At 44.9% G+C, this 26241-nt stretch overlaps 2 protein-coding genes across 14 annotated transcripts in view; one reads left to right on the top strand and one right to left on the bottom strand.

Annotated features, from left to right (window-relative positions):
• Positions 1–26241, bottom strand: part of FOXN3 (forkhead box N3) — a 467440-nt gene that overhangs the window by 97883 nt on the left and 343316 nt on the right. For all 13 annotated transcript variants that reach the window (XM_050799096.1, XM_050799098.1, XM_050799104.1 and 10 more), the window contains one exon: positions 26170–26234. In XM_050799096.1, the coding sequence (XP_050655053.1) occupies positions 26170–26234 (65 nt within the window). The remainder of the gene's footprint in view (positions 1–26169; positions 26235–26241) is intronic.
• The window catches only part of PSMC1 (proteasome 26S subunit, ATPase 1), a 1015066-nt gene continuing 998214 nt past the window's right edge, over positions 9390–26241 (top strand). The window contains exon 1 of the mRNA XM_050799114.1: positions 9390–9409. Coding sequence (XP_050655071.1) covers positions 9392–9409 — 18 coding nt within the window. The 5' untranslated portion in view covers positions 9390–9391. The remainder of the gene's footprint in view (positions 9410–26241) is intronic.

The raw sequence follows: 26241 nt of genomic DNA, 5'->3' as shown, positions 1-26241 counted from the left end.
TTCCCGTACGCCACGGTGCATTTGGGGGCAGTGCAAATTCTTAGAGGCTAAGTTCCCAGAGGCCAGGGACTGCTCCATAAAGCTCTCTCCGAACACAGGGAGCACAGGCCTCAGCATCCGTGACTCCTTCTTCTGATGAAGGCCGAGAACGCTAAGGACACAGTGCATTGTGAAATGTCTTTTAGAAGAAATTCACACATTAACACTTCTTTCAACACCAGCCATGAGCCCACGTTGCCACTTTCCGGTCTCATTTTCACAAATGCAGCATTTTAACTGATGCCCAAATCTCCAACTGTGTAGACTTGAGTCAAACACAAGGCAACTGGCTCTCCATATTTAAATCAGGCACAGGCTGCCTATGAAGATGAATTACTGTTGGTCTGTGTTCATTCATTCACTCATTCATTCAACAAACATTGGTTCTCTTCGTGTCAGATGCAACAGTACTAGGCTCTAGGAAAGGCGAGAACAATTAAGCACAAAAGGTCCTATGACAAAAGTCTTCTCCCTCACACCCGGAATGCCAGAGGCCGGATGGAATCTTAAGAAATGGTCCCGGCCGGGCGCGGTGGCTCAAGCCTGTAATCCCAGCACTTTGGGAGGCCGAGACGGGCGGATCACGAGGTCAGGAGATCGAGACCATCCTGGCTAACATGGTGAAACGCCGTCTCTACTAAAACATACAAAAAACTAGCCGGGCGAGGTGGCGGGCGCCTGTAGTCCCAGCTACGCGGGAGGCTGAGCCAGGAGAATGGCGTGAACCTGGGAGGCGGAGCTTGCAGTGAGCTGAGATCCGGCCACTGCACTCTAGCCTGGGTGACAAAGCAAGACTCCGTCTCAAAAAAAAAAAAAAAAAAAAGAAAGAAAGAAATGGTCCCATCCAACACTCTTGTCCTGGAGAGGATCTGAGGCCCTGGGAGTTGACTATAAATTGCACACGTCTGTTTGGCTATGAAAAGGGAGTACAAAAGGCGCAAAGATTAAACCCAAAGTCCTTGCTCCTGGCTCAGTGCTCTTTTCAAAGCAGCATGCAGAACATTCTAAGCAGGATTCCAACTAAACCACTAACAAGGCCTGGGGTCAGCAAACTGTGACCTTCCAGGAGAAACCACGGGGCACACCATTCATGACTGTCCTCAAGAAAAAAGGTATTCATGGGAATAAGAAGCAGGAGTGCCACTCTGCACAGAGACCCCTCCCGTTACCCTTCTGCAACCAGCCTCCAGTGGCTCTCATATATATATATTTTTTAACGTACCAAGGCACCTAAGGAACAAGACTCCTCCCCATGAGTGCCAGAGGCTCACAGTAAGTCTAGAGGGCAGGGTGGAGGTGGGTCTGACACTAGCCCCAGAGACATATCTGACATGCCCTGATAAAAGAACTCACGGTTGCCCGGTGCCAGCGGGGCAGAATGAGTGTGCTGGCACCACCCTTCCCTGCCTGCTACCCTCCTCACATTGCCCTGTCCCCTCAAGGACACCTGTTGTCATTTTCAAGGGGGGAAATTGAGTTTTTCATGGAATAACTGGCATAAAAAAGGCTCTCCACACAATGTGCTTCAATCTCTCTCATATGAAAATCAATCAATCCATCCATCAGTAGGACCACGTCGCTGGTGATCAGAGGGGAGAGTTAGGCTTGGACAGATGATGGATGAACAGCACTGAGGGAAGCAGGGGCAGGGATCACAGATGTCTTTGAGGACCTACGGTCACGCCACGTTCCATGAGGCCAGGACAAACAGGCTGGGTGGACGTCTATTTTGGTCACACAGCTGCAAACATGATTTATGAAGATGTTGAACGCTGGCTCCCAGGAGGTTTGTGCATCACGCTATTGCTGTCCCGGCCGTAAGAAGCTGAGCCTCTGATGCCCATCCTTCCTCTTCCCACTGAGCAAGGTGTATTCTCAAGCTCTGATCCCTTCTGATTCTTCCCAAGACACTGGTTTTCTTTTCTGCTTTCCCTAATCCGTGAGAGTTTAAGGATGTGCATTATTGAGTTTGGCATCCATTGGCCTCAATGTTCTCTATCATTCTACTGCAAAGCTGCCTCTTCTTGGTGAAATTTAGCTTTATTGATTTCTATTTCTGACTTGCTCGACACTGGCTCATTCATTATTCAGGGAAAATCTGGCTATGAGACCACGGTTTGATATCCTGCCAACAGAAGCCTGAGCAGGTGGGACCTCTGCAAGTCTTCTCTTCAAAGAATCAGAAGACGCTATAAAAAGCAGTATAGTTTAGACCCCTCAAGATATTCATTATTTTCTGTGTGAATCGCAGGTCAGCTAGTAGGAAATAAACCAGTTATTTTTGAGCAGAGAAGCATTCCACTGTTTAGCTGGAAAATAAAACCCTCCTTAGCCACCTATCCTGCAGGTTGCGGTGAGAGTCCCCCAGGGCTAGGGCAGGCGGAGGTGTCCCTATCCACCACCATCAACAACTCACATAGACCTGTTTCCATTCCACTGTGAGGGGCTGAGTCCCACCACCTTCCATGAGGCCCATGGTGTTTGTGGGCAAGGTGACATTTTCAAGGTGTTACAATAAGATGCAGGGAATGGACCCATTTGGTTGTTTATTTTCCTTGTCATAGAGGACAGAAGTAAAGGAAATTGTATTCAAACCATAAGAAGACAGGTTCAAATTAGAGAGTGGGAAGAAGTTCCTTTCACAAAGTTGGGCTGAAACATACTACTGAAGAAAGTAGTCGAATTACCCTCTAGAGAAATCTTCTAAGAACAGAACTAATTACCACATGTAAGTACCAATTCATGTATAATCCGATCCTGCGGGAAGAGACTAGATTAGGAAATCTCTCAAAATCCTCTCTGGGCTTCCCCACCAGGTGAATTTTCACCATAAAAAGTCTGGATTATGTTTAATTGGGCATAGTGGCACACGATTGTAGTCCTAGCTTCTTGGGAGGCTGAGGCAGGAGGATCATTTGAGCCCAGGAGGTCAAGGCTGCAGTGAGCTATGGTCACACCATTGTATTCCGGCATGGGTGACAGAGTGAGATCCTATCTCTAAAAAACAAAAAAAATGAAAGTTTCAAAGACCTTGGCTCACTTACACTTAAGGTCTAGGTGTGAGACTGGTTTGGATGTCCAGTGGATTTTTATTTTAACCTCAGAGCAAAGCAAACTGAGTGGTATGGGTGCCTGTGAACACCCTTTAAGGGGTGACATTTCCTCAGAATACACAGATGAGAAGACAATGGTGTGAGCATTTTTACCAAGGCTTGAGGATGGTATCCCAACAGCAGAGTACAGCCTTCATGGTTTTTTTTTTTTTTTCTACTTCGTAAAAGTAAAGGAGACATCATAAAGAATGAAACTGGGAATGACCAACCATCCTTGAGTACGCACACACACGTATGCACGCACGCACGTATGCACGCACGCACGCACGCGCCAGAGCCATGACAAATGCATCACAAAATCATGGTGGGCCGCTGCTGTGAGAGGCAGCAACACCCTGGAGCAGTGGCGTTTGCCTGGCTTTTCTGTGGTGGGTGAGGAGGAGGCTGAGCCAGGAAACCCTCAGCCCCCTGCCTCCCTTAGTTTCCCCACAATGGAAAACAGTTCTGATTTCATGTTCTGTATTATTTCAACCCTCTAGAAGGGAGGAGGGGAGGAAAGGGGAAGGAAAGCTTCACAACCACAAATGGAGTGGCAAGTTTATGAATTCTCTTGGAACGGGCAAATCTAAGTAAATCCCTGTCACTGATAGGGAGATGATGATGATGATGCCACCTTTCCTCCACAGATCTCTGGTGAGGCTCAAGTGAAGGCATACAAGTATATGCCAAGCTCCATGCCTGGAACACAACAGGCCAGGTTAATAAATGGTAGTCATTGTGATACCACCTGGATCACTGAAGTCCCTGAAAACACCTACATCTTATTTTCCAAAATGTAAGCAGCTTTTTTCAGAAGATAAATGTAACGAATAGTTACAGTGGTCCCAATTAAAGATACACTCAACGTGCTTTACCTTCAAATGTCTTCTTCACATGACAGTATACCTTTCCCATCGATGTAGCTTCTTCTAAACCACATTTGTGAAACGGGTTAAAATGAGTATGAAGGTTCTCCTTTGGGAATGTGCCCAGGTCTCTTCCTCTTCTGGGGTCCTATCAGGCTCATTTGTCCACACCCTCCATCCTTTCTAGGCTCACTTCCTCAGTGAGCTTCACCTCTCACATGCTCAGTTATCCCCTGATCGTGAGCAACTCACCAACTCCATGTTTCCAGCTCTGGCCACTTGCCTAGCTTAGTTACCTGTTTATCACTGTCTAAAACAGAGAGCATCAAGCCTGTCTATACAATAGAATCACCTGGTGGCTTTGAAGACTACTGATTCTGACCTCAGACCGAGTCACTCAGAGCCAAGAAGGCAATGTCCCTGGAACTATCACTGAATAATTGACTTCCACATGTCTGTTGCATTGCTTTGTCTAGAGAGATGTTACAGGAAACTGCCTTTGAAACCAGGCATATTATTAAGGATGTATCTTGCTGTATGACTGAGGATCTCTCTCTATAAGACTCCAAAGGACAAACATCTCTCAGGTTTTAGTATTACGGACCTCTGTGTAGAAACACTCTTGGGTAATGCGTCAGTTTTAATCTTCTGAACATTTAAACCACGCAAGTGATCATGTTTCCCTCTTTGCTCTGGTCACTAGGAAGCTCAGAGCCAAATTCATGACTGACCATCCCACTCCTAAACCAATACCTAGAACTTACAGTATTAATTTTGTATACTAATGTTATCCCCTAACTTTATCTTGGGTTTCTTACCTTTATTTTCCCTTTGTTATAATTTTTGCACTTCCTTTAAAAAATAAAATAAAATAAAATAATAAAACCTCTAGGTATACAGCACTTTTGTAGGCCATTGCAAATTCTTTTTGGAACTAGTTGGGACACGTTAGACAAATTAATTAAATATAGTCATTGACATGCAGCCCCTCGCAGCAGAGCAGCTCTAAGCAGATGGCAGTGAGCACCGAAGTAGAGAGCAGGGCTCGGCAGAAACTTCCTGGCTTTGGGGTCAACTCCCCCCACAGAAACCTTCCTTCCAACTTTGGTTGTCACAGAACATCTGGCGGCCTATCGGAACTGCATATTAAATATGTTTTAAGATTATGAAAAGATTTAAGTGAAATAAAAACAGCTACACACATTCAACCTCTGGAATCCTGACATTCAGTTCTGAATCTACTCCCAACCAACATATCCACAGACAGAACTTCTAAAACGTTGGTCCTTATGGAAACAGATCAGGTCAGTCTATGGGATTCTCTACAAGTAACAGTAGATAGTGGAAGTCTGCAGCCTCGTGTGATGAACAGTGTGAACGGATCATTTAGAATACCTGAAAAGTATTCCAGTTGTCAAACAACATGTAATGATTTTTACAATCCTGGGAACTCCAAATAGCTCACTGGGGACGTCCCCACCCTATACACTAGGTGTTTACATAACTGCTCCTCCATACTTTTAATCTGAACTAACTACCCAAATACTACCTGTTCCCAAATGTGATCAACAAGGTCATAATCTGCCACTGAATTGCTTTCCCTTTTCTGTACGGGGATTTGCTCTCCCGGGCACGAAGCTGGGATCACTCCCAATGAGGCCAGGTCTCTGGGACAGCCTGACCACTGCAGCAGCCTGCACCAGAGTTCGAGGCTGGCACCCCTGTGCTACTGGCAATCAGCAAGAGGGGCTCCCTGTTCCTAGCACTAAGCCAGCTCATCTGTATCAGGCAGGAGGGGACCAGCCAAAAGACTCTTGGCTGGCACAGCCTGGGTGAAGCCCGCTTTGTCCCCGGGGTCATGTGTACGGAAATGGGCTTGATGGCCGACTTGCTACTAGTTGTTATTTCTTTCACGTAACAGCTTAAGGATATGAATTGTATTTATTTAAAAGTTTAGAATTCTCAGGCACAGGCACTAGGCTCAAAGAGGGGTCCAACTGAAAGCTTCCCTACCCCCAATATCTAAGCAGCCCGAGTGTTGTAATCACTCTGCTGTTTATATATTTGCATGCCCCACTCAGATTTTTAAAGATCTTAATTAACCCTTAACATTACCCTAACGACATAAATGAGCAGCTATAACATTTAATTAGCTTTGTTCTTTTATGTATTTTAGTTGTATAACCAATATATTTTTATTATGGCAAGTATAAAATTCATTTAAAACTATCCACACAATTCCACAACTCAAAATAACCACAATTTACATTTCAGCATACGTAAATTGCTCAGTCTTCTACCTGTGTTTGTGTGTGTGTATGTGTGCGGACGATCTTGAACCATGGGTTGAGCCTTGGGTTGGGCTGACCCTGGAGTTGGGATCATCCTCAGTCACACAGCAGTGGGTTAGGGCCAAGTCCAGGCAGGCCTGGCTGGGGCCTGCAATGTCCCAAAAGGAACCTAACAGGAGAGACCCACCAAATTGTTCAGCGGTAGCTTCGAGGTGTGGAGGGCTTCCCAGTATGGCAAGCCTGGGAGCAATACCACTGAGTCTTCCCTGAGATCTGTAATTGTGGGTCTGACTTCCCAATTCATAGATAGAGACACTGAGACCCGGAAAGACACACGTGCTGCTAGCGAGTAGAAACGCTGGGACTCCAGGCCAGGGGCTGGGCGCAGTACGATGAGAAAGAAGTTTCAGCTGTCCATTCCTGCTTTCGTTACCATATACACTGCAGTTTGGGTTTCTTTTCTTCCTTTCCATATTTCTGAATATATTAAGAAGAGAAGGAGGGTGGGGGTTGGTGGCTCACGCCTGTAATCCCAGCACTTTGGGAGGCTGAGGTGGGTAGATTGCCTGAAGTCAGGAGTTCAAGACCAGCCCGGCCAACAGGGTGAAACTCTGTCTGCACTGAAAATACAAAAACTAGCCAGGTATTGTTACTTGGGAGGCTGGGGCAAGAGAACCACTCAAACCCAGGAGGCAGAGGTTGCAGCGAGCCGAGATCGCGCCACTGCACTCCAGCCTGGGTGACAGAGTGAGACCCTGTCTTAAAAAAAAAAAAAAAAAAAGAAAGAAAGAAAGAAATAAAGAAGAAGAAGAGAAGGAGACTTTATTCCAGTTTAATGGCTGGAAAAGAGAGCTGGACTGACCTGAGAAGGGGCAGATTTTACCATCGGTTTGCCTGTGACTCACAGCAAGCCCTGACTCTGGGCCCAGTTTACTTGTCTATTCATTGAGGATGGGGCCAGCTAGGTATCTAAGAAACCTCCTAGTTCTAAAATGCTATGATTTAACTTAGTCCCTGCATACACATAAATATACAAACTGGAGGCCAGTGAGATCTGTGGCACTTTGCCGCTATCACAAAAGTAATGATCCCAGACATACAGGAAATACTATTTAAATGACCTTGTTCCAAGAAAACAGTAAGCAAGGAGCTTTTTATTAGACATCGGAGAGGGGAAAGGATGAACTAGAACAGGGAAAATATACCAAAGAGGAAGAATTCAAGAGTTAAACTAGTCAAAATCAGGACATGTGAGTACCTAACCTTAACTAAAAAAAGAAAACGTACTACAATATTGTCTTAACTCTTTTGGGAAAACAAATACAGACATATCTGAGATTCCCTGTGTCCCTGAATACGGGGCTAACAGAGTCTTTGGTTCAGAAACACTCTCAAGATAAAATCTTTGTCGGAGTATTAATATTAAAATGATGCTATTTTTTTTTTATTACAACACATTCTTAAGACATTTGGAAACCTAAGAGGCAGCATTAACCACTTAGTATTTACAAAGGGCTGATGTATGGAGACTTTCAATTTAATTGAAGATAACAAATGGTTCACTGATCTGACAGGCAACCTTAATCATTTCAACAAATTCTGCAGAGAAAGAGGATTCTTTTCAAAGCGAACCTCTAAGGTATTGGTATAATTATATATGTTTCCCAATTAAAAAGATCTTGGCTATTCTATATTCCACTGGAAATTACAGATTGCAGTGAAATTGGCCTGCTTGTTTTTAAATCTCCAAACTTTTCAAGCACAATGTTTTCTGCCTAGAAAAACGCTTGCTAGGAAGTTTCAAGGTTTCAACAATAGTTTATAAAACAATTACTTCACCGACATACTTAACCATCAAGATATTATGGTGGAAAGAGAAACCACTTTTGTCTGCACACAATTTTAAAGCTTATATAATTTACCAATGTGTTTTGGCAAAAGCCTTCTCAAGTTTTGGCTGAAGGGTTTTCATGTTTTTCCTAATTTCGCTTAGAGTCACATAAGTTCATCTTAACTTACATTTGTGAACCTAACTCTCTGGCAATGAATTTTTAAAGAAAACAAAAAACCAACCCGTTCTTGGGAGAGACTGACATTTCAGTAATCTTTGCCAGCTGGAATGTTCAAAATGGAATCTAAATATTGTATTAACAACATCAATAACAAGCAGGTTTGGAGAGACTTTATAAAATATGCTTGAGTTGTGATAAAAATTCTTGTTACTTTGTGATTCGCTCAGCTCTAAATTACCACATTGATTTGATAAAATCTATGACAATCCTATTTTTTAATCATGCAAGAATTCTGAGGTTCACTACATGTACATAATAAAAATCTGAAATCAAATAGGTATAATGAAATTGCAGCTGCCCAATCATTTTTGAAAGTTTCTACTGGAGTAACATACGTCCGGCGAAGTCCTTCTGTGTGTACAGTTCAGTGAATTTTCCCAAACAATTTACCATGTAATTGCCGGGGTGGAGGCTCACGCCTGTAATCCCAGCACTTTGGGAGGCTGAGGTGGGTGGATCACCTTAAGTCAGGAGTTTGAGACCTGCCTGACCAACATAGTGAAACCCTATCTCTACTAAAAAATACAAAAATCAGCTGGGCATGGTGGTGGGCACCTGTAATCCCAACTACTCGGGAGGCTGAGGCAGGAGAATCTCGCTTGAACCCGGGATGTAGAGGTTGCAGTGAGCCGAGATCACGCCATTGCATTCCAGCCTGGGCAACAAGAGTGAGACTCCATCTCAAAACAACAACAACAACAACAACAACAAAAGAAAATTTACCATGTAATCAGCACTCAATGAACTAACAGGGGGCTCTTGGCACCTCAGGAACCCCCCTTTTGTCCTCCCTAATCATTACCTTGCACCCTGTATTAGTCCCATTTCATGCTGCTGATAAAGACATACCTGAAACTGGGTAATTTATAAAGTAAAAAGGTTTAATGGACTCACAGTTCCACATGGCTCAGGAGGCCTCACAATCATGGTGGAAGGCGAAAGACACATCTTACACGGCAGCAGACAAGAGAGAAATCAGAGAGCCAAGCAAAAGGGAAAACCATCAGATCTCACGAGACTTGTTCACTACCATGAGAACAGTATGGGGGAAACCGCCCCCATGATTCAATTATCTCCCACAGGGTCCCTTCCCACAACACATGGGAATTATGGGAGCTACTGTTCAAGATGAGATTTCGGTGGGGACACGGCCAAACCATCTCACATCACAAGGATAACCAGAACCTTGGCCTGTCTTTGTATACTGTCCTTGGCTTGGGGCAACATCCAGCCAAGGTGATCAGATGAGAATCAGGCCCAAGAAAAGCAGGAACACCCTCAGGATGGGCTCACAAGGAAAGGGCTCCCCATGAGTGTTCGCCGTCAGGAACTTGGCTATGAGCTTCCTATGCTACTCAGTTTCCACAAACAAGTGCCATCCACATCAGGAGGATGCTGGCATCACCGAACCCCAAAATAAACAGAATCAATTCCTTCTCAACGAGGACTCCATGCAGGTATCTTCATCATCAAATCAAAATTCTCAAAGACTTCTACATCCCCTTCCTATCACTGTTGCAATAATTCTTACTGATGATAACAACAGCTTCCATGTATTCATTCCTTACAAGGTGACACTGTGCTAAGAATGTACATATCTTTTCACAGATGTTCGAAGAGCATGATATTGAGTCCAATAGGCACCAGTCACTGGATTTTCCAAATAATAATTCCCTGCGTTCAAACTGCATGTCACAACCTTCACCTTCATCACCTTATTTAGAAATTGTATTATGAAAGCTCCTGTATGGTGCACAGGGCAGGTGTTAATAGCTTTATCAGCTGGGAATCTTTCCATCTTTAGCGATTTTTAAAAACCGAATTGAAGAGACTTTATCACCTGTGACCGGGAAAACCAGGAATAGTGATGCCTTTCAAATGGCATTTACTAAGTCCTATTCTCTGTTCCCAAACTCAGCAATGCTGCTGGTGAAAATGGGCTTGGACAGGCTCTCCTCTGTTCAAGGTGGCTGCCGGCAGCCCCTGGGGCTACAAACAGCAGCTTTGAATCTAGCATTTCCCCAGTGTTCACTGGAAAAGGTCTGAGAATCACTGAAATCAGACCAGCCTCTACTACATGACCACCCAGACGCACCAGTGTAGCCAGAGGAATGAGAATGACTTAAACTAGCGGGAGACATATCACTTGGAAGCACATAGATGAATGGACTCAGGGGATGGAGGGCTCTCCAGCTGCAAGCCAAGGGTTAATTCCCAAAAGAGAGAAAAGGAACTGAACGTTATAGCAGCACAGCCACTTTTAAAAACAAATCATAGACCCCAAAAAGGTAAAATTACACATGCAAGTATACATGGCTAGTAAGAGGAAGATCTAAGTCCAGACTGCAGCTCTTCCTATTTGAGACTCTTTCAGCTTTCTTTTCATGCTAATTGCTATTATTCGTGGGTGTCCAGAACTGCCAAGGTCTCAGGGCAGATGATGATGTAGGTCAAGTTAAAATAATTTCCAAGAGGCCCAGAATCTTAGTTGATGATGACATTCACGTTCCCTGGTAGGGTGGGAATGCCTGAAACAGCCTTAGCCAGACTTGCCTCCTGGTAAAGGAGTACGGGGGGCGGACACAGCTGCCCATTACTGTGGATTCATCTTAAGCAGCCAACCTTGGGATCTTCCCAAACTGCCCTTAGCAGACACAGTTGACCCCTACAGTCCCAGCTTTGGGACACAAGATGCTAGGACAGTTGGTAAATATATTAGTCAGTTCAGGCTGCCGGAACAAAATACTACAGACTGGGTGCTTTAAAGAACAAAAATTGATGTGCTCACACTTCTGGAGGCTAGAAGTCCGAGATCAAAGAGGTGGCATGTTTGGGTTCTCCTGAGGCTGTCTCCCCGGCTTGCAGGTGACCGACTTCTCACTGTGTCCTCACGTGGCCTTTCCTCAGTACGGGTACATTCCTGGTATCTCTTCTTACAAAGACACCAGTCCTTATAAAAACTCCTCCTTTATGTCCTTGTTTCATCTTAATTACCTCTTTAATGGCTCTATCTCCAAATTCAGTCACATGGGGGGTGGTAGTGGTGAAGGCTTCAACATATAAATTTCGGGGGGTGATGGGGAGATGCAATTCAGTCCATAACAGTAAGTTACGTGCACACATTTTACAAACCTTCATTGATTTCCTACCGTGCGCTGGGTAACCTGCAAGGTGCTGGGGATAGAGAAAAGAAAACTCCAGCCTCAAGGAGATTACAGTCTGGCTGGGAGACAGAAGTGAAGGGATAACCAAACAATCTTAGTGGTTCCTGCCATGGTGAATGGGCTCAGATCCTGGGGGAAATAAGTGAGGTGTCAGGGAAGAGTCTGCTGCTTATACAGCGAGAAGCTGCTGTCGCTGCATCTCTTAAATCTACCCTCCTGACCGGCTCGATATGGTCAACTGTGCACTTCTCCATCACAATGTCACTCCAGGCCCCAAGACAAAAGAGACTCCACTGTATCTGCAGCAATGGCAAAAGCTCATTTGGCGAAGCTCACCCAGTAATGAGGCTCATACCAAAGGCAGAGGCCACGAGTAAATGCACAGACAGCACTTGAGCATGACGTGTGTATTTAAAAGCAAAGGGGAAATGTGACGAAGCAGGATGCAGGGAGAAAACATCACCACCTCCCTTTTAGGTAGCTTACCTTCTTCCCTACGAGAAAGAGGACAGGGAGATGAAGGAAATGTGTTTCAGGCAGTTGGGCAATTCCGATAAAGGTAGCTGTGAGCGGGTTTGACCCTGAGGAGATGAGGGTGGCTGGACAGTGGGTTCTTGGGGTAGATGGTACAATTTAAGTCTTACATTCAAATGAGGCATATAAGGAAGGGCTGGGAACTAACATGGGGAACTGCTGCAGGATAGTGAGCGCTGCATCACGTGATTACAGCGCGCAAGTTGGCCGGGATCCCTGGCGCTGCAGTGGTCATAGCTGGGTTGACGCTGGAAAGACAGGGAAGCAGCTGCCTTCGCTGAGTGATGGGAGGGCGGCTCACCAGGTAGACCAGGAAGCAGGGGCCGGGGCAGTGCTCTGGCTGGGGGAGGGGAAATGGGAGGACAAGTGAGGTAGCAGAAACTCAGATCACTATTAGTTTAGCATGCCTTTGCATTTCTCTCATTATCCAATCTACTTAGGAAAGTAATACTAATCACATCTCAAATCAGTATAATTTGAAGAGTAATTGAGTAATGAAAATCCAGTTCAGGACCAAAGATATAGCCTCTTCAATCTCACTTGCTAGTTCCCAACTTAATTTTTAAAATTAAGACACCTCTAATGAGACTCAAAATTGTTCACAATGAATCCAAAATGCAGTGAGGGGAAGATCAGATGTTAAAAGAGAAAATGTGTTCCATTTCCAAAATGATCAGAGCATGCGTGCATGTTGGCGGTGGGGGCCGTGGCAGGGGGTGAACACAGTTCTTCTCTATATAAGGCCATCTAACTATAAATGGCATTGGTTGGACATGTGAGTCAATGAACTTGGAGGAAATGGGGATTGCCTAAAATAGCATTTGTGCTATAGACCTGAATTTAGCATTTGAGGGACCTGGCTTTGAATCCTGACTTTGAAAATCCTTCATAATACACACACACACACACACACACACACACATGCTCATCACACTTAAACACATATGCACCTACACACACATACAGCTACATATTCATTTACACACATACATATATGTTGCTTGGCTTAGCCAAATGCTCGACTTGAAGCTTCTGTTTCTTCATCTGTAAGATCAGGAAGATACCACCTACCTCTCAAGAAGTGAATGAAATTACATGTAAGCCAGGTCTCTACAGATCTAACGGGGGTACGTGGATGTGAGGAGCATTACTACTATGATCCTGCTTTCTTTGTTTAAGTCAAGTCACCGTCTCTGAAAACTCTCCAAGCTCACCTTTTATTCTCGCAAGGGACAGTCAAACCACAAAGTGGGCCTCTTAAGACAACAAAGAGGCTGACATGACACTGACACACAGAAATCACCAGGGCTGTATACTTAGTTTAACTAACACTGTTAATTCGAGACACTGTATTCATCAGGACTCTTGACTGTACATAAGAAAAACCTAATTCAGGCTGGCTTAAGTATAAAGGAGAATTTATGAGCCCATCAAATCCAGCCACAGGTAGGGCAAGGAGACAGTGGCCCCTGTCTGTGCGCCTCTGTGCTGGTGCCACTTCCTGTACCCCAGCGGATTCCACGTGCAGGGCTTGTGAGGTCAGCACACCTTGTGGAGCTCCCAGAGCCAGGATGCAAAGCCCAGGGTGGAATTTTGGCCTGGACTGGGCCACGTGCCCATCCCCCCACCAGTCGCTAAGGCCAGGGAGTGCCTATAAGAAGCTGGCACCTCCCATTTGGAATCTATGGGAAGCGGAGGGGTGGGAGGAGAAAGCTGTCCTGACAGGGCTACTGGAACCCATACTGTCCATGTGAGCCACAGCAACGTGGGCCCATGACAGCTGCAGAGTTTAAAAGTGACAACTTCATAACTATTTCTTTTCCAGGCCATGCATGGCAAAGCACAGAGACAAAAGTCTCCCAGAGCCTGAGAAATACAATACACAAATGATCAGAGCAGAATCGACCTTTATACATATCACAGCCTTCTTGTTTCTTGTCACAACATCCTCACAAAATCCCTTAAAATGTGGGAAATGAATCCACAACTAGGACGCTGGGAGCATCTCTACTGGCAGACGTCATCAACACCAAGACCTGTGGTTCTAATTCCTCGCTGCAATGTGTGTCAAGCAGGATCACATCATCCTGATCAAGCCCCATTAGACATCACAGTCTGCCAGTTGCGGTGGCTCACGCCTGTAATCCCAGCACTTTGGGAGGCTGAGGCAGGTGGATCACGAGGTCAAGAGATCGAGACCATCCTGGCCAACATGGTGAAATCCCATCTCTACTAAAAATACAAAAAATTAGGGGGGCGTGGTGGCGGGCGCCTGTAGTCCCAGCTACTCAGGAGGCTGAGGCAGGAGAATCACTTGAACCCTGGAGGCGGAGGTTGCAGTGAGCCTAGATTGTGCCAATCCCAAAAAAAAACAAAACAAACCAAAAAACCACAAAATCACAGCCTAGGGAAAGAGGGGCCAACCAATGTGTGCTGTGGTGACCATGAGGTAGGCAGTTCAACACAATCCCTTCAACGACTTGGTAAAGTTCTGATTCACTGCAAGTATGGCTGGCTGCCTTGCAGTCTCCTGGTGGTCTCTGAAACTAGTCTTTGTAAATGTCTTAGTCTAGTTTGCATTCTTGAAACCAAGGGGTTAATTTGACTGGGTCTGCCTGTCCCGCTTGCTTTTGGTCACTTGCTTTTTGTTATTTCTTTTTTCCTTTTTCCACCAAGCTGAGGCCTTGCCACTGAATGCTGGAATTTGACCTTCACTGGCTACTTTACAGATAACATTCATAGGTCACCACGGTGATGGTTGCAACAGCTATTTTTCAGGAACTAGGGCAAGCTCCTGTCCAGTTCAAACCAGTTAGGACCACTGCCCCTTCAACTGGGCCTGTGCAAGTGCCAGAGAGGTGGCCTTTTGACATTGGAGGGCCAAAAGCTCCACCCTCAGATCGCGCTAATGCCGCCATTTACTGAACATACTTCCTTTGAGATGCCATGGACCCCGACTATGCTTGTGCAGAATGAACCCGTTACTTCATTTTATCCCCATTGCCAATCACCTTTCCCCAAACGTTAGACCACCCCGCTTCCCTAACCCATAAATATCCCTAAGCCTTATCTTCAGGGAGGCGGATTTGAGAGCTGTTCTCCTGCCTCCTCACTTGGTACCTTTGTGAACAAATCTTTTCTCTTTTGGAAAACCCTCCATGTCACAGTGATTGATTTGCTGCACTAAGGCAGAACGGACCTGGACCTGGCTGGAAGCATTCTGGCACAATCAGAGGGACAGATCACAAGCAATTCCAGCCCATCTCCAAGGAACTTTCTTTTTCTGTCACATTTCTGCAGGATCTTAGTCATTCAGAAGGGTCACGAAGAATAGCCAGTCAGGGCTCCTGTTCCACTCCACCCATGGCCATCCCGTGGGCATTTGCCTTATGCATCAGGAGCTTCAGAGAGACGACTTCAACAGTCTGAAACATTCCTAAAGGTATCACTTCAGTTCAGCCGGCGAAAGATCTATGTTACTATTGCTTTTGCTATTGTCTGTTGGGGGTGGAAGGTACTGAAGATCTTAGGAAATTGCAGGCCATCGCAGAAATGCTATCATAAGCATCATTAATTCTATTTATTGGATACCCAATCATCACCAGGCACTGTGCAGGTCTCTGTCCATATATTATCTTTTAATTCTCACAAAATCCCATGAAGAGAGTACTACTGTCTATTTGACTGACTGGAAAGGAAAGGCTCAAGCTCATTGGATGAGTTGTTGGAGGTCACTCGGCTGGTGGGTGGCAGAGGCTGGCCTTTGAACCCAAGGTTGGCCAGCTCCAAGGTCCATATACTTCTCTCCTAGTTATGCTGCCTCCTCTGGAGTGAAGTGTGGCAGTGGCACCTGCTCTTGGAGCACCTACCAAGTGCCAGGGATGCTATACAGACCATCATCAATCCTCACAGCAATCTTGCAAGAGGGATACTTTTTCATTGTACAGTAGCTCAAAGAGGGCTATAAAACTTCCCCAAATCAGGCGGCAATTAGGAAGCAACGTGAGGAATGGACTCAAGTATGCCTGACTTAAAAGCTGGGGTCATTTACCCGATGCCTGTGTGTCATGACTTACAAAGGCCAACAGGGGACCTGGGCAGAAAGACGGGCAGAGGGATGGCAGGAGAGATTCACTCTGGAAGTTCACACCTGGCACTGGTAAAGGCCTGAGGGCAGGGGCCACATTCACTCATGCATGTGCACACACCTGCACACACACACGCACCCACTCCCACGTCACGTGCACCGCAGCAGGTACTACCCAGAAACTGAGCCACACCTTCTGGTTGTCAAGGGAACCAAACAAGAACACAAACTTGATCCCTTGCAGTTTATAGGTGGATGATTTTAAGTCCATGTCTGAAACTGTCATGTGAACAGCTCACTCAGAATATATTCTAAAGTTATTCTTCCTCATTAAAATCTCTTGGCAATTGTATAAAAATATTTCTAGACTTCCATGTACAGTTCAACAGAATTTCAAGGGAAATGACTTTTTCAATTGTATTTTAAGACTGAGCACTTTGATAAAAGCAGGCTTTGCAGTGCAATGTGATCCAAGGTTGTTTAATCTTTATATTTCATAATCTAACTGATATAATTTAATAGACTAGAAAAACATTTTTAAATGCTCAAAAATTAAATAAGAGAAGATTCCCATACATGAATTATAATTGGTGTAAAATTACTTGTATCTACATCTGTCTATCTACTAATATAAAATTCACATAGACTAAAATAAAATATTCATTCTATTAAAGAATGGGTGGGTTCTTCTCATTGTGTTAATCTTTGAATGACTAATTTCAGGATTTCCTTTTTTCTGTATCTAGGTTTTTAAAATCATAAAGTGAACTATGCAGGAACCTGGAGGGAAAATGAAGCACCTTAATTACTTAAAGAAGACAAAGTTTTCATTTCCATCTTTTTGTCTTACTGTGAATTACTTATAACAGGATTCTCCCTCAGCCCTAGTCTGCAAAACACTGTAGAACATACAAATATCTAAAGCAGAAAACTGTTTAGAAATATTTATGCCGTTTTGAAGTGAAGGCTGGTGTGAGTCCAGGTGTCTGCAGCTTTGAGCAGAACAATTGCTTCAGGCCTTGTTTTTCCCATCTACAAAATGGGAGTAACCATATCGAATGCATAAGGCTAGTATAAAGAAATAATGCAGGCTGGACGCAGTGGCTCACGCCTGCAATCCCAACACTTTGGGAGGCTGAGGAGGGTGGATCACCTGAGGTCAGGAGTTTGAGACCAACCTGACCAACATGGTGAAACCCCATCTCTACTAAAAATACAAAAAAATTACCGGGGTGTGGTGGTTGGTGCCTGTAATCCCAGCTACTTTGGGAGGCTGAGGCAGGAGAATCGCTTGAACCCAGGAGGTGGAGGTTGCAGTGAGCCTAGATTGAGCCACTACACACCAGCCTGGGTGACAAGAGCGAAACTCTGTTCAAAAAAAAAAAAAAAAAAAAGAAGTGATGGCTGCACAATGCTGTGACTGCTAAATGCCACTGAACTGTATACTGTAAAATCATTGATTTTATGTTATATGAGTTTCACTTCAATTAAAAAAACTAATAGGCATTACATGTGGATGGTAAAATTATGAGTAATTTTATCTTTAGATTGTCTATTTTCTATAACAAAGACATATTATTTTGGTAATAAAAGCAATTGATGTTATTTGGGGTGGGCGGCGGGGGGGGACTGACATTAGAAACAAAAATTAAGCCTGGCGTGGTGGCTCACGCCTGCAATCCCAACAGTTTGGGAGGCCGAGGCGGGCAGATCACCCGAGGTCAGGAGTTTGAGACCAGCCTGGCCAACACGGTGAAAACTCTGTCTCTACTAAAAATGCAAAAAGTAGCTGGGCATGGTGGTGCACGCCCACCTGAGTAGAGAATCACTTGGATCTGGGAGGCAGAAGTTGCAGTGAGCCGAGATCACATCACTGCACCCCAGCCTGGGCAACAGTGCAAGACTCTGTCTCAAAAAATAAAAAAATAAAATAAAATAATCCTAATCTGAGGAGAGAGAAAGAGGCATGCTAATACAAAACCCCAGAGCCCTGAAATGTTTTGCTGAAATTGGCCTCCTATTCTTCTATGAGGGTGCTCCTGCCCCTTCCCTCTTTGTGAAACTCTATACCTTTCATTTCAGTGATTTCCTCAGTTTCGGACTGAGCCGCTGCTTCTTCATGGCCACTGCTGTTTGCTACTGCTTCTCTCATTGCTGTAAACCTAGCTCTTGAATATGAGTCAGCTCTCTGGACCTTTTCCTCTTTTCCATTCTATACCCTCCTGCAAAGATCATCTATGCCCATAACCTAGGCCCATAAGCTTCCTCCCCACCCTGACTCCCCTCTTCCAAAGTCCAGCCTCAGTTTCCACCTCCTACTGAACAGTTATCCTGAAACATGAGATTAAGCCCACACACACCCCGGCAGGGGCCTAGCCCGGAGGAAGCTCTTAATAAAGCCTCTCGATTTCCCGACTCCTCTGTTTCTGTTCACAAAACTGCCATTTTCTCAGTGTGCATCACTGGATTTTGGTTAAAATGGTTACTATAGACGGGTAGCGGGAAGAGCTGAAATTAAAGTCAGACAGGAAAACACAGGATATCTGACTGGTATTTTCCCAGATTCCACACCAGGCTGTAGCCACTGGGGAAGTAGGTGGGTAACTGGAGATTGGGCAAATTTGCCATCAAGAGATGGCAAAGATCAGAATCAACCAAAGCCTTTTTAAATTGCATTTCCTTGTATTTTTAAAGTAACTTAAGACTGTGTTCTGCACGTTCTCAGTGACCACATAAAACCTTGAGAGATCACAGCTGCTGACCAGCAGCCCTGTAAATTCACCGCTGATTGTAAGCAAAAGCAGCTAGCTGACTCTATGACTGCAGTTACAGATAGATCTTTACAAATAACTCAGTGCAGAACAATAAGACAAATGATGCCAAGGATAAAGGGCCCCTTCTTGAAACCAGAGGGCCTCTGCAGGCCCAAAGAGGACAGAAGGCAATTAGGACTCAGGGGCTGGGGGTAATGGAGAGAAGTTTTCTTGTTTGCCTTTTGTCATTGCTAAATTTTTTTTTTAATGTGTATGCCTGAGGGTGAGAATCAGGAGATTTATGCATTAGGTGGATGCCCTCCTTTGCAAAATGGACAAAAGAGTCAGCTTGCGGAGCAGATTAGACAGAAGAGGCCAAAGAGCCCAGGGGCTTCAAGCTCCGACCAAATGGGAAAGCAATGAGTGGGCGAGGGTCAGGGCAAATCCAAACAAAACCTGGGATTCACTGGTCCTTCCAGAGAGGTAAGGGGTGCCAGGACGCCAGGCCAGAGGCTGTGGCCAGACGCAGAAGTCTGGTAGTGACATCCTGGTCATATCAGAGGGTGACACGGAAAGTGGAAATCATGAGAAAGGCAGGTGTTTGGGAAAATGCTCCTTTGGTGAGTTTTGCAAGTTTTTCAGCTGGAATATACCTATGAGAATGAGTGATCGGAAACCTGAGGCATGAAACACTGAAGGCTAAAGCTGACTTCTTATGGAGCATTTGTGAGGTGTCAGGCCCCAGAGTGACTGTGACATTCACAGTTCTTTAATCTTCACCAAGATTACAAAGATCACCAAGACCTTGGGCCTAAGGTTTGATTGTAAAATGAGGTTGTGAGAAACGTATCTCACAGCCCCATTTTACAGACAATCAAACCTGAGGCACAAGGTCAGAGAGCTGGTGCCTAGAGAGGGAGCGATTTGGCTCCAGTTTGATGTGGTGCTAAAGCCCGTGCTCTTTCACACAGCTGTGTGTGCCCCTGCTGTGAATATACACTTGGAGAGTATCGAGTACAGCTTGGTACTTGTGAGCCAGGTGAACTTCTCAAAGAAGCAGTCCTATTTATGAGGAATTAAAAGTGTCTGAGATAAAGATATGTACGAATTCTCCTTCAGATTTATGCATACATCCAACAGGCTCTGGGCATCTTCAGCCTTTGCCCCATTCCGAGAACTGCCCTTACAGATGGGCAAGAGGAGTTTTAGCCAGGAAGGTGAAGAGCGCAAGGAAACCACATTCGGAGGATTTTAGCCCTATTTTCCTAAGAGTCACAGTTTTGTAAAATATTTCAGTAGCTAACCTTGACTGGGAATTTAGCATGAACTGTCCTATGTGCTTGACTAGTGGGAATCCACCAAATCCTCGCCAGGACTCCAGGAGACAAGCATTGCCATGACTCCCAAAGAGAAGTTAAGCCGGCTGCCCAAGAAGCCAACACAGGGTTCACTTCCAGGTCGTCCAAACCTATAATAGATCGTATTGCCTCCCTAAGATCCACAGGACCTTGGAAAACCATCTTGTTTGGGGATGGGGATCTTCAGCCAGCCTGCTACCCACTCTGTCCTCTCCTTGCACCCACAGCTGGCTGAAGGTTAACACTCTTTCTCCACTGAGCCAGAGTTAAGCATCAAAATCCATTCTGACCTATTTTTGGGGAAGTTGCTAGAGTGGAACAGAGCTGGTACTAGATAGGGAATCTTTGCCATCACTGAGGTCTGCTCCTTAATTTGCAAATGAAGCCCTAGGTATGCCATGTGGCTTATCCAAGGTCACCAAGTTTACCAAGGGAAGGGTTGAGACCAGAACCCAGGTCCCTTGACTCATAAGCCAGTGTTCCTTCCACTATAACTTCCTCTTGAGCCTCTCATGGCATGAAAGACAACCAAGGTGAGGTATCTCATACATCTCAGTAGTAAAAGTTCGTAGTAGAGTCATGGGAAGGGGCAAGGGTTGTGAAGGGTGGGTGATCAACACTATTACTCCAAAGTAAGTTTGGACATGAAGCCAATCTAGAACATGGGAAACTGGTATTCCTCAAAGCAAGTCATCTAACAATCATGTCAACTTCATGCACATTCTACGGATTGCACGTGCATTGGTGCACATGGATGAACAGCATGCATCTCACAGCAGAAGACCTGGTTTCCTTTTTCCCTATTTAGGCTGTGGGGATGGGTAGGTGGGAGTCTAAGGCAACACAATCCTGCTCTGTGAGCTGAAAATGCCTTTAAGTCCTTCCATTACATTAGCTCATCCAGTGTGAGTTGTCAGAAGTGAATGGATGGCCAGGCACCGTGGCTTATGCCTGTAATCCCAGCACTTTGGAAGGCCAACGCGGGTGGATCACCTGAGGTCAAGAGTTCGAGACCAGCCTGGCCAACACAGTGAAACCCTGTCTCTACTAAAAATACATAAAAATTAGCCAAGTGTGGTAGTGGGTGCCTGTAATCCCAGCTACTTGGAAGGCTGAGGCAGAAGAATCACTTGAACCCGGGAGGCGGAGGTTGCAGTGAGCCAAGACCACACCACTGCACACCAGCCTGGGTGACAAGAGCGAGACTCTGTCTCAACAACAACAACAACAAAATCAACACAAGTGAAAGGAAATAAAATCTGATAATTTATTTTAATTCTACCACTACATCCTAGGGACACGGAGTTGATAATAATTAGTGGCCAATACTAAAGTGATGGAGAAAAGGAAGAGGGAAGAATGACCAGAAGGGTGTAAGGGTGTCAAGTGAGTCACTGGAAAGGTTGGTAAAACCAGTGGCTTCATCTGTGCTGACGGTGGCTGGGCTTCATAGAGTGGGTGGGCCAAGCAGCCTTTTCCAAGAAGGGCTAGGACTTGTGGTCTGACCACAGAACGGGCCGTGAGTGGTTGAGAGGGTGGGACCTGGACTTCCCCTGGGGATCCCCAGCCGAACCCAGGACTGGACACACAGAGATGTATCATAAAGAAATGCTTGCAGGTGGGGTGAGGAGGGTAGGCTCAGGGAATGCTTGCTTAGAGGAAGAGCTAGAAATAAAAGCAGGCCAGAATGGTCAGGCAGTAGCTCCTCTCTGAACAAAACTCCGTGGGGGGCTCTGAGGCCGACAGGGCCTACAAAGGCCAAGAGGGCAGAACTGGGAAATAAAATCAGCATGGCTTGTGGCAACTTTCAGCAGAAGGCATGAAGCTACCAAGAGCAGAGGTGCTTATGTCGCTTTGGGATGAAACCATTAGAGACCAGATGAAGGGTCAGATCAGGGGCGAGGAATGCCTTTAATTATGAATCACTGACTCATTACAACAAATCATCCAAGGGTGATGTTTTAATAAAGTAACCTAATTTTAAGTATGATGGGTGAATGGAATATGGGGGAGGGACACAGGGAGTTTGGAAATGGGAAAATGTAAAACAGACTTTATTCTCTTTGTTAACAAAATAAGAGAGATTAGTAAATGAATTAAATGAATAAAATAAAAACACATTTCAAACACATAGAGACCATAACATAGAGACGCACAGACACAAGAAGAAGGGACAGTGGGGACACCTGTCAGCTGGCCACGCCTGCAGGGCTCTGAATAAGCCACTCTTCTGTTCAGCCCGCCCTGAGTCCCCTCTGCACAATGAGCTTGTCCCCTTCTAATGCTCTGCTTGGTTTCCATTGTACAAGAACTGAAGTGCTCTCTAGCCTGCCGAAACTGTCTACAGCAGCCTAGATGGCATTTAAAATAAAGACTGTGAACTGATGAAATGGCCAATTATGTTAAGTACCCATGCCTGGTGTAATCCAAACCAAATCTTACCCCATTATCCTCGAAACCGAGAGGTGATTCAGCAGCCCTTCTTGCCAGTGATTCTGAACCAAAATATAGACACTGCACCCGACGTCCAAGGAGGACCTCGAGAACAACCAGTTAATTCTTGCAATTGGTTTTGTGCTGGGAAAAATAAAGGTACTAAGTTTCCACTCTAAACCAAACAACGATTAGATCACGAAAACTGGTGCCCCGCTGTAACTATTAGGTCATTTTGATTTCAACTTCGTTTCAGGTTTTAACTTTCATTATTTCCTCTTCGGACATTGCATTACTCTTCCCGTCGCTATCCAAAGGTGTCTATGAAGTGCTCAGGTTCCGCGCTGTTGTTATGATCTCTGTGAAGCTAAGTTCTCTGGTTATTTCTTTCTTGCAATGACTTTTTTTTTCTATTTCCACACACCTATATCTATCTGCTTTTCTATGGCCTTAAGTGTCAGTTCTCCCATGAAGAGACAGCCCCTCTGCTCCCACCTTTCTGACAAAAATACGTCTCCCTCCTCTACACGACAGGGCACCCCCACTGTATTAGTCCATTTTCACACTGCTGATAAAGACATACCCAAGACTGGGTCATTTATAAAGAAAAAGGGGGTTAATGGACTCACAGCTCCACGTGGCTGGGGAGGCCTCACAATGATGGTGGAAGACAAAAGATACATCTTACATGGCAACAGACAAGGGAGAATGAGAGCCAAGCAAAAGGGAAACCCGTTATAAAACCATCAGAACTCGTGAGAATTACTCACTACCACAAGAATAGTATCGGGGACACCGCTCCCATGATTCAGTGACCTCCCACCGGGTCCCTCCCACAACACGTGGGGATTATGGGAGCTACAATTCAAGATGAGATTTGGGTGGGGACACAGCCAAACCACATCCTACTTATTTTCCTATCCTGCATTACTGAGACCTGGGGAGACCACTCCATGAAGTAAGTGATCCCCCACACTGGTTCGATTCTGCCAGTCCTGCTAGTGATCCGTAACTTATGATCCATAACCCTGGCTGGCTTCTGCTGGCCAGTCACTGGTCCCACAGCACCCTAAAGAAAGATTCCCATGTCACCCCCACGTGACCAAACTGCACCTTCTCCCCCAGCACCGAGAATTGGCATCTTTGGGGACAAGTATCCTGGTTCTACTTGCCCTCAATTCCAATGCCTGTGGCTGGAACCTATTGACAGAGTTCCCTACTGATCTGATTATCTAGAAAACTTTCCTTCCACTTGCTATAGGGAAAAAGGAGGGATTTTTGAAATACAGAAAATAGAAAGTGAGAAATCAAATCATTTTTGAAAATAGAAAGTGAGAAATCAAAAACCTGAGAAAGTGGCATTAAACAGGCACATTTTCTTCTACTTGATTCTAACCCAAACCTTCCCCTGGCATGACCGGACAGTCCCTTCTTTAGGTACTCCTATCTTTATTCGCAAAACTCTTGCTTGTGGGCATTAGCAACTTTCCCATGGCCCAGAACCACCCACCAAAGGAACACAAAAATAGTAATTAGGAAGAACACCCATAGATTCTAAAAAAATACTATCCACAACAAAAGTGTCTCCAGAACTCTAGGGAATGAAGAAACGTCACAGAAAAAAAAAAAAATGAATGTTAACAAATCTCTGCCCACCCTCCCAAGCTCTCACCAAGATTCTTCTGATTTTCAAATGTACAAAATTTTAATGGGTTGCACTTAAGTGGATGTGGATTCAATAAGCATCTGAAATCTGTCCTAGTTTAATTCACAGTGCCTAGAGCAATTGGGGGAATCTGTAACCCTATCAGGAAAAGAAAATAAGTCAACACCCACAGGATAATCTCATACTGACATCTCTCAACTTCAGAAACCTTATCAATATTAATATTTCCCTCATGTTTTTGCCCCACATAAATGAACAAAAAGAACTTACCTAATGCCAAAGTGAATGAATAAAAATCATGAGAAAAGGCTCTAAGAAAACAAAATCTCTTTTCTCAAAATAATCCAAACCTGAATGATATTCATGTCACTGCTATAGTTCTAGAGGAAAAATGACGCACATAACTTTGAAACTCACTTGAAAAGAACCCAAAGGCTGATCCTAATCAGTTTCCACTTCTACTATCTGAAGAGAAAACAGAATAGATTTTTTAAAATTATGTGTTAATTTTTGAGAGTGGAGGGACTTCCTTTTGCTCTCTTAAACATTTAGGATATCTACGATGATTACTAAAATTAGGTTTAACCAAACTTGCCTGACTACACTTCACCTATACCAAGCAAAAATACAAAGAAATGCTTAAGTTTCCAATTTCACGGGCTATTAAAATGACAATATGCAATTGCGTGGTCTATAAATCGCACTAAAAATGTGATGACATCTCTCACAAGGGTTCGAGCTACTACGGAAACCTGAAGATACATGTCCCTCTTCTTAACCACACTTACCTTCTACTCCTTCACACATATGGCCGGCCTTCAGCCTGTACTTTTAAGGGAAAGAGGCTAAACAGCTCTCAACCAATCAATAGACACTAAAATCCCTCACCATAAGCCCAGTGTAGTTCAAACACTCTTAGCACAGCCAAACCCATCTGCATTTGGCCAGCGGGGCCTGTCTGACTCCTAGCCAATCAACAGAAGTAGGAGGGATAGAAAGCTCCAAAGCCCCTGGGAACCACCTAATTCCATTTTATTTACAGAACCGATATCCAAAATAGCGATAACCCCAAAGTAATTTCTAAAAGTATTAAAAATGAACCTCTTTGCTATTTTTTAAATTATTTATTCCTCCTTAACTTTGGCCATTTCAAAAGGAACTTAATGGCAAAAGTAGAGATGAAAGGTGGTTGGAATTCCGTGAGCACACCGGCTGGGGACTAGGACAAGGCAGCTGAGTTGGGCTGGACAACAGCAAGGGTGTCCCCTGTAGGTGACACTTGTGGGGACCAATGTAGGGTGACTGGACTCTGAACCTCAGAATGAACCACGGCCAACCTTCCAGGTACATGGAGATGTTGGGCAACAGCAAGCAATGCATGCACCTCCATCCTGATACAAGTGCCAGAATAGCCAAACCCTCCTTTTGCAGCTCAAGTTTTTGAAACATGTAAAGGGGTTTGCTTTTATCAGCCCAGTTTATATTCCTGTCACATTTTAATTACCACGTAATTCCAATGTCACCAAAGCAAGCCAAACACTTCCAGAATATGACCAGTGACAGCGGGCCAAAGCAGCAGTCCTTAGAGGCCTGGTTTCAGACTCATGATTCACAGCAACCAAGAGGCTTGAGTAGGAAGAAATAAAGGGAACTGGATAAAGAAACCCCACCCACAACAGTCACACTTCTCCAGAGAGCGGCCACTCCTAAACGGGACAGACTCTCCGGTTTGACACCAAGCACAAAGGAGTGATGAAAGGCAGGTGGGTGAGGGGGAGGGGGAGGGAGAGGAAGGGGTGTTGCTAGGGACCTACCTTGGAGAAGGGCTCCATTTCTCTTGAAGAAGGTACTGCCCGGCCAGATGGGTGGACCTGATGTGCTGAAAG

The sequence above is a fragment of the Macaca thibetana genome, chromosome 7 (assembly GCF_024542745.1).
Source record: "Macaca thibetana thibetana isolate TM-01 chromosome 7, ASM2454274v1, whole genome shotgun sequence".
Lineage (NCBI taxonomy): Eukaryota > Metazoa > Chordata > Mammalia > Primates > Cercopithecidae > Macaca > Macaca thibetana.
Note: the sequence above shows the minus strand (reverse complement) of the source record. Positions and strands in the feature narration are given on the sequence as shown.